An 18194-nucleotide genomic window follows, 5' to 3' on the forward strand; every position below is an offset into this window, starting at 1 on the left:
TGAGCTCCAAAATTCAGCTTTGAAGTGGATAGCGGTCTTCCAAGTGAGTCATATATATGTTGTGATGATGTGGTAAGGCTGGTGGGTGTCTGATGCCAATCTCCCTTAGGGAATATCAGGCGGTCACTATCCACAGAGCCTGGAGGTGGTGATAAAGGCCCAGAACAGCACACAGCAAACCAGAGCCATCAGTATAGAAGTTGGGAATTGTATCTTCACTCACATGTTGCATCTGAGGTGAGAATAGGTATTATTGAGATGTTAATACATGCAATTAGGTCTCTCATCATGAGCAAGATTGTGGTTATGCAGATCAAACCTTGGGTGCAAAATTGACATTGTTGAGAAATAAAAGCTCAGTCTCATTTTCTTGATCTCTCCAAGTTTTCCCAACTGACTTGCCACTGCCCATGTCATTAAAGTACCAGGAAAATTCCATCCATTGATTCTTTTGAGTTATGTTAGATTTGAAACTTCAACACTTCTGCCCATTGTCAAATTTTCACTGTTGTGACCTGCTTCAGATGGCGTCCGTCTTTTGAGGGACTTCGAGTGGACTAAACAGAGGTTCGAGCTTCTTGTCTCAGGTAAATAGGAAAGAAGGTGAGCAAAAAATACCACCAAGTCCAAACACAATATTAAGTTCACAGGAGGAAAACATGAGAAAATGAAGTTTTGGCAACTTAACCAAACTAAAACAGCTAAGAAATGTGAAGAACTAAAAACCTGCTTGCAGGGACACAATGCCATGAATTAGACATTGACTTGGCTGTCATAACTACACTGCAATTTATAAAGGAAGACCAGTAAACTTTAACTACGTTTAAATGAAGTTTGATAGTATGGAAAGTGTTTCTACATTCTACTTTGTATTGCAAAGGATAGGAGCAGTTGCACACTTGAATTGATAAATAAAGGATTGTGAACAAGAGTTGATCTTTAAGTGGGCTTCAGTATGTAGTACTAAAATATACTAATGCACTTATTCATGCAGAAAGTATTACATTGTCAATGGCAGCAAAGTAATTTGAAAGCCACATTAATCAACAATTTCGATAGAACTGGATGTGATGTATAAATGACACCCCCCAAAAAAATGTAATGCAAGCACCATTTTCAATCACATCCATTACACTTCATGACATTAGTGGGAGGTCATTTATGACATCATTGTATTCATTCATCCTTGTTTTCCCAGAGTGTTTACAATGAATGAATCCACAAATTCCAAACAGAAGCAAATAAATAATAAATTACACTAACAATTACAGTAAGAATTAAAATGCTGAAAATTCTCAGCAAGTTGGACAGTGCCTGTAAAGAGTGAAACTTTTTTTAAGAAAATTAATACAGGAAAAGTTCATATTACAGATTGCCAACCTTTCATGAGGACAGATCTGCTGAGGTTTTGCAACATTTTTTGTGTTTATTTCAGATTTCTCTCATTTGCATTAGTTTGAATTTGTGTAAACCATGAAATATTTTAGCCATTTTCTCCAATCAGTAATGCATATTTCTCCTGACTTCAGAGTTTAGTGTGTACTGCTCCTTGATGCCATTCCATGGGAAGAAAGTTGTATTCCATTCAAACAGTACTAATATTACAAATAATATCATGCAACATGCTTACAGAACAAAATTAATTATATTCTTCTAAAGAAGTTGCTCATTTTTATTATGACAATTTTGATGTAAAACTAGAAAATATGGAAGATTTTCATTGTTTAAATAACTGTCCCTTCATATCATGAATTAATCAACTCCTTAAGGAATGAGTAATGTAATACAAGTCTGTTCAAATGGCCAAATGAGGAGGATTGGACATAATGCAGTACTGTTCCAACAGATACATAGATGAGCAACAAACCTAGATTGAATTTACTTTGATAATTTAAGGTGAAAAGTATGGAGTTCGGTTTATTGAATACTGCTGGTATGCATTAAGAAAGACAAAATTGACTTAATTGTAGCTCCTTCTGAAAAACACAATTTCTTAGAGACCTTCTTTTCATTTCAACAACTGTTAGAAAATTTTGATTAATAAACATGTTGACAGGTTTGTTGATTAAAAAGTAAGATTTTCAATGTATCGTAAAGGATAAATTAAAATTAAGATTCCGGCTACTGTTGTTTTTGTTCCGGGAGAAGATTGTAACAGAATTTTCGTCAATAGCTGGTAATTCACAACTCTATTGCATGGTACAATTTAAAAAAAACATGAAACAATTATTCCTGTACACTACGGTTTTTAGCTGAAATATGTTTAAATACAAAATAATTGCTAAACACATCAGTTACACATTTTAATTCATTAAAATATTTAAAACATTGATATATCTGATTTATGTTTTTTTGGTCAAAAATCTCCAAATTTCACATTTATGAACTGTTTGCAGATCAACCGGTTTGATCGTCTTATAGTTGAAACATCTGAGTAAGCAATTTTTGGCAGTAAAATAGTACCATTATCAACAACTACTGGGCTACAATCAAAAGCTGGAAAATGAGTGAAAACATCTAATCCATCAAGTTCCAATGACCTATTGATGAACAGTTTGATCAGTTTTTTTTAAATCACATTAGCAGTTTGTATATAAATATGAACTGGTCCGCCTTTGTGTATAAATAGTTCATTTTAGTATAAACATTTATTATACAAGGGTCTGAAATATGGAAACAGCTTGTTCAGAAGGGAAGATTGTCTAGAAAGTAAACCGTAAAGGGCAAATGCATGAAATCTGAACAGAACATAGAAAACAAGAGCAGGAATAGGCCATTCATCCCATTGAAACTGCTCCTGTATTCATTATAGTTATTGCTGACCTCATAGCTCAATGCCACTTTCTTCCAAAATCCCTGAAGTCTTTAGTGTCTAGAAATTTGATTATTCCTTCCCTAAACATTTTCAGCAATTTGGCCTTCTTAGCTTTATGTTACAGAGAATTCCAAACGTAAATGATTCTCTGAAGAAATTTCCCATCATCTCAGTTCAAAATGGCTTATCTCATATCCTGAGATCATGACCACATGTTCTTCAACAGCCCAACCAGGGAAACATCGTGCCTGTATTCAGTCAGCCAGCATGTCAAAATGTAAAACATTTCAAAGAGATGCTGTCACAGTTTTTTTTTTAACTCCAGTGAATACAGACCTAAATTTTCCTAACATCCCAATACTGCCATTCCAGGAACTAGTCCGGTAAAATTACTCTGTTCTCCCTCCACAGCAGGGTTATCCTTTTTTCTGGGCAAAGAGGTGGTAATTGTACACGATGGTCCAGTGAAGTTTTACCAACCTCCTGTACAACTGCAATAAAACATCTTTGCTCCTATGTTCATATTTTTTTTATGTACTGAAGACCAACACATTTTGTGCTTTCTGAACTGCTAGCTCCACCTTCAAGCTTGTTTTCAGTTACTCGTGTACAAGGACCCAGGTATATCCAAGTCTCTTTGTATTTTGCAACCTATCACCATTTTAATAGTATGTTGCCACTCTGTTTCGAGAACTAAAGTGGATAACATCTCTGCCATGCATTTGCCTTCTCACTCAACTTGTGTAAATTGCCACAAGCCCTTTCACCTCCTCTTCACCACTAACAATCCAACCTGGTTTTGTGTCGTCAGCAAACTTGGAAATATTGCAATTGATTTACTCATCTAACTTGTTTCAGATATTCACAATAAATAGCAACAAAGCACAGATCCTTGCAACATCTTACTAGTCACTACCTTCTTGAAAAGGCTCACTTATTACTACGGTTTCTGTGTGCTAACCAATTCTTAATTCATACCAGTATATTATTCTCAATCATATTCTTTAACTTAGCAGAATACCCTCTTATGTGAGACTTAATGAAAGTTTTCTGAAAATCTAGATACTTAACCTCTGCTGGTACTCTCTTACTTATTCGAATACACAAGTCCTTAACAAGCTCTAGTAGGTTTATCAATCATGATTTTCCTTTCATTAGTTCACCTGACGTTGTCTAATTTCATTGGTATGTTCGAGTGCCCAGTTATCACATCCTTTACATTTGATTCTAACATTTTCCCCACTTCTGATATTAGACTGACTAGTCTGTAAATCCCTGTTCTCTCTCACTTATTTCTTAAAATAGTGGGGTCACATTTGCCACCCTTCTATCTGCTAGGGCTGTTCCCGAATTTACAGAATTTTGTAAGATGACAATCAATACATCAAATATTTCTATGGCCACCTCCTTTAATACAGAGGGATGTGAATTATCATGTTCCAGGGATTTACCAGCTTTCAGTCCCATTAATTTCTTTAGTCTTTTGTTTTTGTTTTGCTAATATTAATTTTTTTCAATTCTTCTTCTCACTAGACTCTTCATTTCCCTAGCATTTCTGTGAAGTTACCTGTGTCTTCTTCCTTAAAGACAGAACTAAAGTAGTTGCTCAATTGCTCTGCCATTTCCTGAATCTTCATTAACAATTATACCTACTGAGCTACCTACTTGGTCTTCACTAATCTTTTTCTTTTTACATAATGTTTTTCGCAAATTTGCCGATCTCTAAATCGGTCCCTGTCCTCAAGCTTGCCACATTTTCAAGCAAATTTACGTGACTCCTCTTTGGATCTAGCATTATCCTTAATTTATTTTTGTTAGCCATGTTTGGATCACATTTCCTGTTGCATGTTTGAATACAACTTTCTGCTGCAGAAATGCAACTGTTGCAATGCTTTTATTAATTCCTTTTAATATTAATCATTGTCGATTCATGGTCATGCCTTTTTAATGAGATTACTCAATATTATAGTTAACCTTCACAGTTTGCTTAGTTTAGATTTAAGACCCTAGTTTTGGATTAGGATGCAAAGTGTAACAGTCCAATTAAAAATGTTGTCATGTTATGGTCACAATTCCCAAATATACCTCATATAATGTTATTAATTAACCACTTTTTATTGTAAAATTCTAATTTTAGGATAGTCTGCTCCCTGATTGGTACCTCAGCACACTGATCTTTTAAAAAAAATAATTAAAACACTCAAGGAATTCATCTTCCAAAATAAAATCCTTGACATACACAGCATGTCAGTCAGCATTAGTGAGCAGAAATGATAGAATATGATATTTCAGAATGCCTACCTAACATCTGATATATCATAGTCTGCCTTTTTTCCCTTCAAAATCTGAACTGGCCTACTGAGTACTTGTAGCATGTTTGATAATTTGCTGAGACTTGTCATTTAAAATAAATTTAAAATGTGTTTAGATACTGCTTCAATAGTTAGGAAAATTTTTAGAAAATAAAGTTGATCCCTTCTGTGTTACTTAAGTCAAATGCTATTTTAGTCTTTGCTGTGGGGATAAAGTTTCATGTCTCAGCAATGTTGAGAATGGAGGCAGATGAGACCTGAAGTTAACAGCACTGGTCAGTGTGCCAGATTTTATTATTTGTTCACAGGATCTGCATATCAGCTATGCTGTATTTATTTCCAATGTCTAATTCCCTTGAAGTTGATGGCAGCCTGCCTTGTGAATCACTGCCACCAATGTGGGGCAGGTACGTGCACAATGTTATTAAGAAGGGAGTTTCAGGATTTTGAGCAAGCGATAGTGTAAGGAAATACATTGTTATTCAAGTCAGGATAGTCTGTGGCAGTATCCCACACATTGACTGCTTTTGTCTTCTCTAAAGGTGACAGATTTGGAAGCTCCTGTTGAAGTTTTCCAGAGTTGTTGCAGTAATTCTGGTATATGGTACACACTTGCAGCCACTGCACATCAGTGGTTGAGAGAGTGAATGTTTCAGGTGGTGAATTGGATGCCAGTCATGTGGCTGCTTTGGTTTCAATGGTTTTGAACTTCTTTAATGTTATCAGAGCTAGACTCATCAAGGCAAGCGGACAGTATTCCACCACATTCCTGATCTGTGGCTTATAAACTCTCAAGGGACTTTAGGGAGTCAGGAGTAAAGTTTATTGCTGCAGGTTTCCTAGCCTCTGAACTGCTTTTATAGTCACAGTATTTGTACAACTGATCCAGGTTTTTGGTCAATGGTTACATGGTAACCCCCCCAGATGTTGATTGAGGGGTATTCAATTATGGTAATACCATTGTATGTAAAAACTCAGAAGTCACGTGACACGAGGTCATAGTCCAACAGGTTTATTTGAAATCACAAGCTTTTCAGAGTGCTGCTCCTTTGTCAGGTCAAGTCCACTTCACCTGGTGAAGGAGTAGCTCTCCGAAAGCTTGTGATTTCCAATAAACCTGTTGGACTATAACCTAGTGTGGTGTGACTTCTGACTTTGTCCTACCCAGTCCAACACCAGCACCTTCACCCTTTTGAATGTAAAGGTTTACTCTTGTGGGTGATGGTCATTGCCTGGCACTTGTATGCACAATTGTTATTTGTCATCTGTTAGCCTAAGCCTGGATGTCTACTCAACCTCTGCCCTATTATGGTGAGAAGGTCATTGATGAAGCAGCCTAGGACACTATGCTGAGGAACTCCTTGCAGAGATGTCCAGAGACTGAAATGATTGACTTCCAACGACCACAATATTTTCCTCTATTCTAGATGTGATATCAATCCGTGCAAATTCTCATAACCCAGTTTTGTTAGGGCTCCTTAATACTATCACCTCTGGAGTTGAATGTTTTGGTCTGTTTTTGGATCATGGCTGTAATGAAGTCAGGAACTGACTGGAGCTGATAGAACCCAAACTGAGCACCAGCAATTTACTTATTGCTGATTCTTGATGCTGCTCCTGCACAAGCACATTTTGCCAAGACAGTTTTAAGGCTGGCAGGTCTGCTCATCCTTGAGGCGATGATGGATTAAGCTCATTGATAACGGTAGTTACTGTAGGCTGACTTGAGGTTACCCTATCAGCCTCTAGGGAGTACACATTCTACCTGCCTGGGTGTGAGTACAGCCAAAGCCACCCTTTAGAGAGATCCCTCCTCTGCCTGCCACCCCTAACCTTTTTTATTTAGAGAATTGAAAAATTAATGAGAGAGTTCTTTCACATCCCTTCTACTGCAGCCTGTTGCTCTTTTCATTCTGGAAGACCTCTGATCAAGCCTCCATCTTGCTGTCCTTAAATTGATAGAGAACATGTCTCTATACCTATTAGGGGGTCAGATGTATGTATGTTCCAAAGAGCACGTTCCCTTTATGGAGAAAGTTTAGAAACAATACCAACTCCCAGTGACCACAAAGGGAAAATTCAGCCCATGGAGAAGAGTCTTCCATTATATATCCATCTCATTGTTTTCTAAGTTATATGCATAAAGCAGCATTGACTTTCAGGCCTTGGATCACATCAACGGTAACAAATTATTTTTATAAGGCAGCCTTTACAAAGTAAGGGCATTTGCTTGACCATGAATAATTCCTAAATACAATGTAAAAGGTTCCATTACAGTATTAGTTCCTTAGATTAATCACACCAAAATTTACCCTCCTCTATTGATTGTAATGAAAAGCTAATGAAATTAAGGAAACTATTTATTATAATTTAATCCAGAGTAAAGGATTTATAATAAAAGTGCTCCACTGTATTTTAGCCCTTTATATTAACTGCAACATTTAAGAAGGAATAGATTCCTACTGTAATTGACAGCAGTGAAGGCTGACTGGGGTTTACATTCCTATTTTATTATCATACATTCACAAAGTAGTGAAGAAGTTGCTATCAGCTGGTTTTTCGACAAGAGAAATTACCTCTTAATTCCTTTTCATTTGCCATCCCTTCAATTACAATTTGTAAGTAGAATACAAATTGTAGAATTGATAATTGTGGCTTCTCTCCATGTTCAGCTGGTTAGAATATTTAGAAATAAATTTTGGCAGACAAGTGGAGCCAAATATATCAATACTAGCTAAAGCAACTGACTTATGATTTGAAACCCAAACAACCTAGTTAATTCTTATTGAGGCACCACTCATCTCCTCCAGTATTCACGTGAAGCTTTGAAGAGAATTAAATTTTCTGTGACAAAATTAAGAACATTTATTGTACGGATTATAATGTTCAAAAATGAAAAAAATTAACAGTATGCTAAATATGTAGCGAAACAATAAAATACTGAATCCAGTCAGCCAGCTTCTTCATACTGACTCAGTCTAAACAATCTCACTTGACTGTAAGGGGATTATTCATTCTGCATATGAACAATTCTGGGGTAGTTGGGTATACCCTTACTTATGACTTGGATGGAAATAAATTATTTATTAACTTACTTAGAGATGTTATTGCACACCTCTGGAACAGGTGGGTCTTGAACTTGGGTCTCCTGGTCCAGGATTAGTGACATTACCATTGCACCACAAGAGAGCCCCAACAATTAATAAGAAAGCACAACCATGTTTCCTTTAATTAGAAATGACAAGATTGATTTTTTAATAAGAAAAAAACCTGAGTCTTCCTATTTTTGAATTTTTTTCAAAACTTTTTGAAAAATTCAGATCTAATAACTTTATGCTAATATCACCTATGTGGAATGAATGATACCGCACTTAATCAAATTTGAGCACCAGCCTATTATTTTGCATCTAATTAAACATTATACCCTGTACAGCCAATAATTACCCAAGTTTTATCATTCATTAGATTAGTTTTAAAACATAACTATGGTCTCACCTTTAAATGTCCATCAGCATCTCATTTACATTAAAATAATTCCATTAATAATTAGATAGCTTCCATTTTATAGGATTCAATGGCAAATTATTATTTTTGGTCTTTGTGAGCTTTATACTTTGTAGGTAATTTTAGTAAATCTGTTCAGAGATGTTATGATACCCCTCTGGAACTTGTGGGACTTGTATCTGGGCCTCCTGGATTAGATTAGATTAGATTCTCTACAGTGTGGAAACAGGCCCTTCAGCCCAACAAGTCCACACCGCCCCTCCGAAGAGAAACCCACCCAGACTCATTCCCCTACCCTATATTTACCCCTGACTAACGCACCTAACATTATGGGCAATTTAGCATAGCCAATTCACCTGACCTGCACATCTTTGGATTGTGGGAGGAAACCGGAGCACCTGGAGGGAACCCATGCAGACACGGAGAGAATGTGCAAACTCCACACAGACAGGTGGGAATCGAACCCAGGTCCCTGGTGCTGTGAGGCAGCAGTGCTAACCACTGAGCCACTGTGCTGCCCCAGAGGTAAGGACACCACCACTACATAACAGCTCACTTTATACTTCATATGTATCAATATTCTTTTAAGAAACTGTCCCAAACCAATTTATATGAACTCATCATGGCTATCCTTGTGAAAATTAAAATTTCACACTGTTGCAATGTTGTTCTTCCAAGCCTCCATTATTTCTTGATTTATAGTCTGACCTACAGTGTAGCTATTGTTAGGTAATGTATAATACTTGACTGGTGACTTAATTCCCTTGCTACTTCTGATCCCTATTCAAATTGAGTTCACACTAACATTTAAAGCCAAATTCATTCTTACTTTTGTGCTGTACTCGCTAAATTAGTATTCAACATTTAAACATATTTTAATGAACCTAGAAAACTAACTTCAGTGACACAAGTAAATAATATCAGACTTACATATTGTTAGCAGTATTAAATGATATTTTTGTACTAATCCCTGAAGGATTGCTTGAAAAGCATGAGCTGGATGTAGATTAAATATTTTTCCCTTAAATTAAACAATTGTCTGCATAAATATTTCTAGAGTTTTTAAGTCTCCTCTTGCTGCTTCCTGAGAAAGGTTCTTGGCAGGCAATCCATTACCAGACTCCAAATGTCCTTGGGCAGCAAGAACAATGATTTGATGAGTCCCTGAGCTTGACCTTTGGCTGCCACAACTCACATCCTCTGTACCAGAACTATGGAAAGTTGATAATTGAGTCTCTGACCAAATCTTAGATTCTGGATGATGTTTGGCATCACAGGAGGCAACCTTAGGCTCAGCATGCTCTTGTCATTTGCAGCTTATTGGATAGAAATTCTTTGATGATGCCAGGCTGCCTCTAATTTGATGATTAATATCTTAACAAGTTTAATGGTTATCATCATTTGTGTCATCACTATTACAATAGCAGACATTTGAGGGGCATTTGTTTGGATACTTTGTGCATAAATGTACTGCTTTTTGTTTGTCTGTTCAGATCAATATTCTATTCAGCCCATAAAATCTTCAATGAGATTGTATCACCTTCTGCAAGAGCCATTAAATCAAGAACTATACCATTAGAATTAAAATAATTCCATTAATAATTGGATAGCTTCCATTTTATTGGATTCAATGGCAAATTATTATTTTTGGTCTTTGTGAGCTTTATACTTTGTAGGTAATTTTATTAAATCTGTTCAGAGATGTTATGACACCCCTCTGGAACATGTGGGACTTGAATCTGGGCCTCCTGGATCAGAGGTAAGGACACCACCACTGCATAAGAGCTTACTTTATACTTCATATGTATCAATATTCTTTTGAGAAACTGTCCCAAATCAATTTATATGAACTCATCACGGCTATCCTTGTGAAAATTAAAATTTCACATGATTGTTCCATTTAAAAGGGAGAAGGACATACAATAGGCAGCACATAGTCAGTGAAGGCGAGGGGTGGGGTGGAAGGGAGAGCGAGAGAAATCTACACTGTTAACTGACACAGCAGTGAATCTGCGCAGTTACTGCCTTTGTTGTTTCAATTCATGTATTGCTGGACATCGAAGTGTGTCTAGGGAAACTTAACAAACAGCGAAATTCACAACTAATTTTGGAGGAAATTATTTGGGAGAGGTCACAGCACAGAAACACATAAGTGCAATATTCCAAGTGTAGCCTTGCTCTACAATAGTGAATAGAGTCAGTTCTTTCTTAATTATATGTTTTATTAAATTTTAAAAGTAACCCATAAGTATTAAGTTACTCTGCAGCAGTGTTTGTACAGCAATAAGATGGTACTATTTTCTCAATCTGTGGATGGGAAAGAGCAAAAATGGCCTTTAATAGACTGATACGCTCTTCTTGTCAGATGTGGGAGTTTCGAGAGAGATTACGTGTTACCGAGGATTATATCTGCAATAAATGTCATTGGTTGCAAATCCCATCAGGTCAAATGGATCAGCTGGAGCGACAGTTAGAGGCAATGAGGAATTTACAAAAGCAGGGGATGTGATGGATGGCAGTTATAAGATGGGAGAAAAGCAACAGATACAGTCACATAGAGGGGTTAACTCCAGGAAAGGAAGGAGGGATAGGCAGGTAGTACAGGAGTCTTCTGTGGCTATCCCCATTTCAAACAAGTATGCTATTTTGGAAATTGTAGGGGGTGATGTATTCTCAGGGGAATGTGGCATGAACAGCCAAGTTTCTGGTATCAAGACTGGCTCTAATGTAATGAGGGGCATGTTGAGTTCCAAGCGATCGATTGTGTTAGGGGACTCTCTAGTCAGTAAGAGGAACAGACAGATGTTTCTGCAGCCAGCAGTGAAATATCAGAATGGTGTGTTGCTTCCCTGGTGCCAGGATGAAGGATGTCTCAGAGAGGGTGCAGAATGTTCTCAAAGGGGAGAGGGACCAGCAGGGGTTTTTGTACACATTGGAACTAATCACATAGGAAGAAGGTAGGATGAGAGTTAGACGGGAATTTAAAAAGGAGGCCCTCGAGGGTTTAATATCTGGATTACTCCTGGTGCTATGAGCTAGGGAGGGTGGGAATACGAGGGTAGAGCAGATCAATGTGTGGCTGAGGAGCTGGTGGATGGGAGAAGGATTCATAGTTTTGGATCATTGGAATCTGTTCTGGGGTAGAAGTGACCTGTACAAGAAGGCTGGATTGCACCTGAATTGGAAAGGACTAATATACTGGCAGGGAGATTTGCTAGAGCTGCTCGGAAGGATTTAACCTAGTAAGGTGGGGGAGTGGGGCCCTTCAAAGATCACCAAGGCAGCCTTTGTGTGGAGCCGCAGGAGATGGGAGAGATACTAAACAAGTATTTTGCATCAGTGTTTACTGTGGAAAAGGACATGGAAGATATAGAATGTAGGGAAATAGATGGTGACATCTTGAAATATTACAGAGGATGTCTTGAAACACAAAGGTGGATAAATCCCCAGGACCTGATCAGGTGTACCCTAGAACTCTGTGGGAAGCTAGGAAAGTAATTGCTGGGCTCTTGCTGAGATATTTGTATCATGGATAGTCACAGGTCAGGTGCCGGAAGACTGGAGATTGGCTAATGTGGTACGTCTATTTAAGAAAGGTGGTAAGGACAAGCCAGGGAACTATAGACCAGTGAGCCTGACGTCAGTGGTGGGCAAGTTGTTGGAAGGAATCCTGAGAGACAGAATGTACATATATTTGGAAAGGCAAGGACTAGGTATAGGGATAGTCAACATTGCTTTGTGCGTGGGAAATCATGTCTCAAACTTGATTGAGTTTTCTTTAAAGTGGTAACAATTTTGATGAGGCAGAATGGTGGATGTGATCTATATGGACTTCAGTAAGGCGTTCGACAAGGTTCCCCATGGGAAACTGGTTAGCAAGGTTAGATCTCATGGAATACAGGGAGAACTAGCCATTTGAATACAGAACTGGCTCGAAGATAGAAGACAGAGGGTGGTGGTGGAGGGTTGTTTTTCAGATAGGAGGCCTGTGACCAGTAGAGTGCCACTAGGATCGGTGCTGGGTCCACTGCTTTTCATCATTTATAGAAATGACTTGGATGGGAACATAGCAGGTATAGTTAGTAAGCTTGCAGATGACACCAAAATTGGAGGTGTAGTGGACAGCGAAGAAGGTTACCTCAGATTCCAATGAGATCTTGATCAGATCGGTCACTGGGCTAAGGAGTGACAGATGACATTTAATTTAGATAAATGTGAGGTGATGCATTTTGGGAAAGCAAATCTTAGCAGGACTTATACACTTGAATGGTAAGGACCTAGGGAGTGTTGCTGAACAAACAGCCCTTGGAGTGCAGGTTCATAGTTCCTTGAAAGTGGAGTCGCAGGTAGATAGGATAGTGAAGAAGGTGTTTGGTATGCTTTCCTTTATTGGTCAGAGTATAGGAGTTGGGAGGTCATGTTGCAGCTGGATGTTGTGAAACTTGAAAGGGTTCAGAAAAGATTTACAAGGATGTTGCCAGGGTTGGAGGATTTGAGCTATAGGGAGAGGCTAAATAGGCTGGCGCTGTTTTCCCTGAAGCGTTGAAGTCTGAGGGGTGACCTCATAGAGGTTTATAAAATCATGAGGGGAATGGATAGGACAAATAGACAGTCTGTTCCCTGGGGTGGTGGAGACCAGAACTAGAGGGCATAGATTTAGATTGAGAGGGGAAAGATATAAAAGGGGCTTAAAGGGTAACTTTTTCATGCAGAGGTGGTACGTGTATGGAATGAGGTGCCAGAGGAAGTGGTGGAGGCTGATGTAATTGCAACATATAAAAGGTATCTGGATAGATATGTGAGTAGGAAGTGTTTACACGGATATGGGTCAGGTGCTGGCAGGTGGGACTAGATTAGGTTAGGATATCTGGTCGGCATGGATGAGTTGGACCAAAGGGTCTGTTTCCGTGCTGTACATCTCTATCACTCTATGAAAGCTTCTGATGGTTAACAATTATGGACAAACAATAATATGTAGTAATAAAGTGTTTCTTCTGATTAGGAGGCTGTGAAGTCTGTGGTGAACACTTTAGACTACTTTAGGGATTATACTTAATTCCTTCCCATCACAATTAGAAGTCAAATAAAAATTACAATTTTTATTTCCTACCTTTAATATATTGTACATGAAGTTAAATTAGCTTAATCTTAGCATTTAAAAGCTTCTGGTTTCATTCAGACAGTATTATGGTTGAAATACTAGTTATTTACTTGAAATAAGTTCCATCTCATTTGAATTTTTCATTTGCAATAAATGCATTTGAACATAGGCATAATTATTATCCTACAACCACATCCGTGATCAGCCTGAAAGGGAAAAGAAAGCTGAAAATGACAGCAGAAGGACACTGTCTTTATGGAAACAAGTTGACTTATTCTGGGATATACTAAAAATTATATTAATACCCTAAATAGCCAGTGGGCAAGGCATTACCAGTGATTTAACAAGCAAGCTTGCAGAAACCCAAATGTTCAGTTAGGTCACCTATTCTTGAACTGCATGCATGATCAGCACAGTATTAAGATTGAGTTTGCATGGATTGCCTGAAGTAAGACTCTGTGCTTCTCAAATACTGTACATCATAATTCCTACTTAAACAAATTAGGTTTTAAAACTTTAATTTTTAAATGGATTAAAACAAAGCACAAACCACATTATTTTAGAAACATGCATTTTATTTAATTGAACTTTAAATAATATTGATCGGTTTTTAACAATACTTTAGGTTAAATGTTCAAATTTGATGAACTGTATAAAATACTGTCAGAAGATTTAAGAACTTCCAATTATGAATGAATGCTGGAAAAGGATATACAGTCTGGTCTGATTTCATGCGATAGTTCCATTTTCATGTGATCCTGCTTTGCAAGAAAATTGCATAATAGCAGCACTATTTAAACCAATGGGCTGAATCATATTATAGCCAAAATAGGTAAGGAAAATTTGCATTCTACAAATAATGGTCTAAATTCTTCAATTGCGTTATAGACAATTTGTGTTGAAGAAACACACTGAATAATAGAACCAACTATAGTGTAAAAATGAATCTGACAGAGGCCCTTAGTTAACCAGAAATTCAGGATTTTATTTAACATCGCCGAAGGAGCAAATGGTAATATTTAGAATTCATGGGGTCATTTTTCCATTTGACAATTAATTTTTGATATGCTGAGCAGAAGCAGTTAGAATTAGGCAGCATATTAATGTTGAGAGTTGTAACATTTGAATCTGAAAATAAGTCTAGTAATTGCTAATCCAACCTCTAGTCTTAGATGTATTTGTAACAGTCGCATTTCTTTCACTTGGATAGTACATTCTGAGTGAAAACTAATTTGTTTGAAAGTTTTAAAAATTAATTTGTCAGTTGTAAGCTCCATTGAAATTATGAGGTTTCATGTAAGTAATGATGAAATTGCTTTAATCTTCCTTCATTGAAGAATTATGAAGTAAATTTATAGTATTTGAAAAATCACAACTCAAACTATGATTACTTAGAACAGGTTGAGAGCTTTTGGAAATAAATCTTGCATTCTGCATTATTAATGCTTCAGTACATCAGGGATTCTATATTGGTTGAATGTGTTCACATTCCAAGCAATGACTATTTCATTTCACTCCACTATAGTTAAAAATAAAATGGTAATAAGGCCTGTTAATACTTAGTGCAGATAACACAATAGACGCCCTATTCCCCCAAGTTCCCTCCTACCCTACCTTGCCAGGGCCTGTTTGATTCACTTCAGTGACCTCTGAACTCACTCACTTATCAGCAGTCCTGGGTCACTGCTAGGGCTGAACAGTTGCCAATTCTCTGGATTTGTCTAATGAACAGGGTCATCTTAGCCCCACAAAATTCTGGTCGATGTCTCAATCATATCCCTTTCAACCCGGTGTTTCCCAAAAAAAAATCAACTCTGTTCTCTAAAGCTGCAAAGAATACTGTATCTTTTCTAGAACCTAGATATTTGCCATCACAGATGGGTGGGAGAAAGTGAGGACTGCAGATGCTGGAGGTCAGAGTTGAAAAGTCTGGTGCTGGAAAAGCACAGCAGGTCAGGCAGCATCTGAAGAGCAGGACAGCCAACATTTCGCGCATAAGCCCTGCATCAGGAATGACTTCAGGGCTTATGCCTGAAACGTTGATTCTCCTGCTCTTCGGATGCTGCTTGACCTGCTGCGCTTTTCAAGTGCCACACTTTTCACTACAGATAGATGACAAACAGTGTTGCAATACTTAAAAGCTAAATGAACCAAAGCAGGATATGCCCCAAATACAGTTCTTTGATTTTACTTTCAATAATCCCAGCAACATAACCAGAATACTTGGCTTTTGTTTAGTCATCATTGTTTCTGAAACATTAGTGAATTATCAATTTGTAATCTTTAACCCCTGCACGTTATAAATATTATTTGAGTTTCTTCAATCTCAGATGTAGGGTGCTGTGGTTATTTGATACATTCGGGTGCGTTATGCTCACTTTATCTGACTGGACTGCGACCTATTGATTTGCTACAAATTCGATTTCTACGTCATTGGTGAATAGCTTGATCGGTACCCTCACTCATGTAATTACAATGAAAGTCAAATTCATTGCCAAACCTCAATTGTTAAATCAACAGCCAGAAGATCTTGTGTCACACATTTCCGTGGTCTCATTCAGGCCCAAAGCTTGAAGTTGACAGCCTGCATTTACACAGCACGTTTATCCTGGGAAACTGTTCCTAAACTCTTTGCAGAGGTATAATGCAAAAATATGAGTACTGAGCCAAAGGACATTTTAAGAGAAATGACCAAAAGTTTAGTTGAAACTGGATTTTACAATATCCTCTAAGTTGTAAGTAGTTAATAGAGTAAAAGTATCATGTGCAGTGTTTCAGATCATTTTATTAGATCTGTGTAGCAAACAGAATGAAGGACACATTCTCCATGGTCTTAAAACTAGAGGGAATATAAATCTGTTGATTGTAACATTGATACATTTCCTGTGACTTATCAGTTTGTATGGCAGTGCTTGTTTGATCAATATATATCTCACAAACTTAACTTGCAAAATAAATGCCAAAACACATACGGCTATAAATATGTCTATATTATAAAATGTAGACTTTGCAAGGTGAATTATATCTCCTCCAGTTTCTCTTTTCAGTAATGCACGCGCAAGTGACATAATGCAAATTTGTGTTTATCCATATATAGATCAATGTTGATAATATTGCTCGGCAAAAGGTAACAGAATCTTTGAGCAATGTAAGAATGACAGTGAAGGTCAAACCTTGGTCTAACATGCTTTTACTGGAAAGCCAGTGCTTTATTACAAGTGTTATGGAGCTACTCCTTTCATTGCATCTTTAAACTGATTGTTTTTAAGATGTTAATATAGCACAACAACAACAACTTAATTCTAAACCTATATTTACATTCCTCAAAATATAGTTACTTATTGATGATAAAGCCACTGACCTGTTTTTGTATTGTGCGTTGTTTCATTTCAGGACTGTCCCCTTTAGAAGATGATGATTGCTGCCGCAGCTTTGTGCCAGTGCTTGGCCATTCTGATGAGGATGGTGTAATACCTCCACTGGAAGGCCTTGGATACTGAGGGGGGTTGAATAATAAGGCTGGTGGTGTCCTGCCTCTAGCTGTTGGTGGAGGTTGGTCTATTCGGCGTTGTGGGCCTGCACTGTTCTGACGTGGTACTACATTCTGAGGAACCTTCTCTGTTAAGGAAAGCTGTCTTCTTGTGAATTCTCCAGAACGCCTGGTAAAGTCTTCTGTGCTTGTATGGCTAAGAAAAGTGGATTTGTTGGCTGTCAGTTCTTCATTATTGCTGTGGGAGCTAATAGAGCTGAGGCATTCTGATCCTGAGTCTGCCACTCCACGTGGTGAAACTAGAATACCTGCTGCCATCTGGTACACTGGGTTTTGGAAAGATAATGGTGCCAGAAGTTGTGGTCTTCCTGGTGTGCCATCTGCATTAGGTGTGCTTGCTGTTTGTCCAGGCTTACGTCCTACATTCCCAACCCCAGTTGACGCTGCATTTTGAGGAGGTCTTGGAGGCCACATTGTCTGTAAATGCCCACTGGATCCTTGACTGTCATTTAGGGAATCACCTGTATTGGGAGCACTTGTTGTACTGTCCAAACTGCGGTTCTCTTGCAAATCAACCATTGATATGCTCTTGTTACCATTTGGCATTTGTTGCTCTGCTTCATTGGCTTCGGAATAGCTTGAGCTGCGAGCAGGGGATGGCTGTACTGCAGAGGACTTTGTGACAAAAAACAAGTCCTTGTTTTCTGGGGTAGGAGATGGTAACCTTGTACAATCTAATAAACTGAAAGGGGAAGAAATCAGAAAACATATGGAGTTTCTTTAATTGATTTTTTTTGTTGAATTAGTTAATTAACCATATACATTACTTTGCTTAACTTATTTTTTAAAAAAGTTAGCTTAAAACATACAGAAAAAAGGAACAACATTTTGGAAAAAATGACTTCTATCTTACTTACATTCTTGTGTATCCACCAGAAAGCTAAGTTTTCAACATCAATTTATTTATCTGGG

General features: G+C 37.7%; 1 protein-coding gene across 11 annotated transcripts in view; it reads right to left on the bottom strand.

Annotated features, from left to right (window-relative positions):
- Positions 1–18194, bottom strand: part of LOC122564877 (disabled homolog 2-interacting protein-like) — a 684630-nt gene that overhangs the window by 19597 nt on the left and 646839 nt on the right. For all 11 annotated transcript variants that reach the window (XM_043720268.1, XM_043720274.1, XM_043720269.1 and 8 more), the window contains one exon: positions 17094–17964. In XM_043720268.1, the coding sequence (XP_043576203.1) occupies positions 17094–17964 (871 nt within the window). The remainder of the gene's footprint in view (positions 1–17093; positions 17965–18194) is intronic.

Source organism: Chiloscyllium plagiosum, chromosome 30, assembly GCF_004010195.1.
Source record: "Chiloscyllium plagiosum isolate BGI_BamShark_2017 chromosome 30, ASM401019v2, whole genome shotgun sequence".
In the NCBI taxonomy this organism is placed as follows: Eukaryota; Metazoa; Chordata; class Chondrichthyes; order Orectolobiformes; family Hemiscylliidae; genus Chiloscyllium; species Chiloscyllium plagiosum.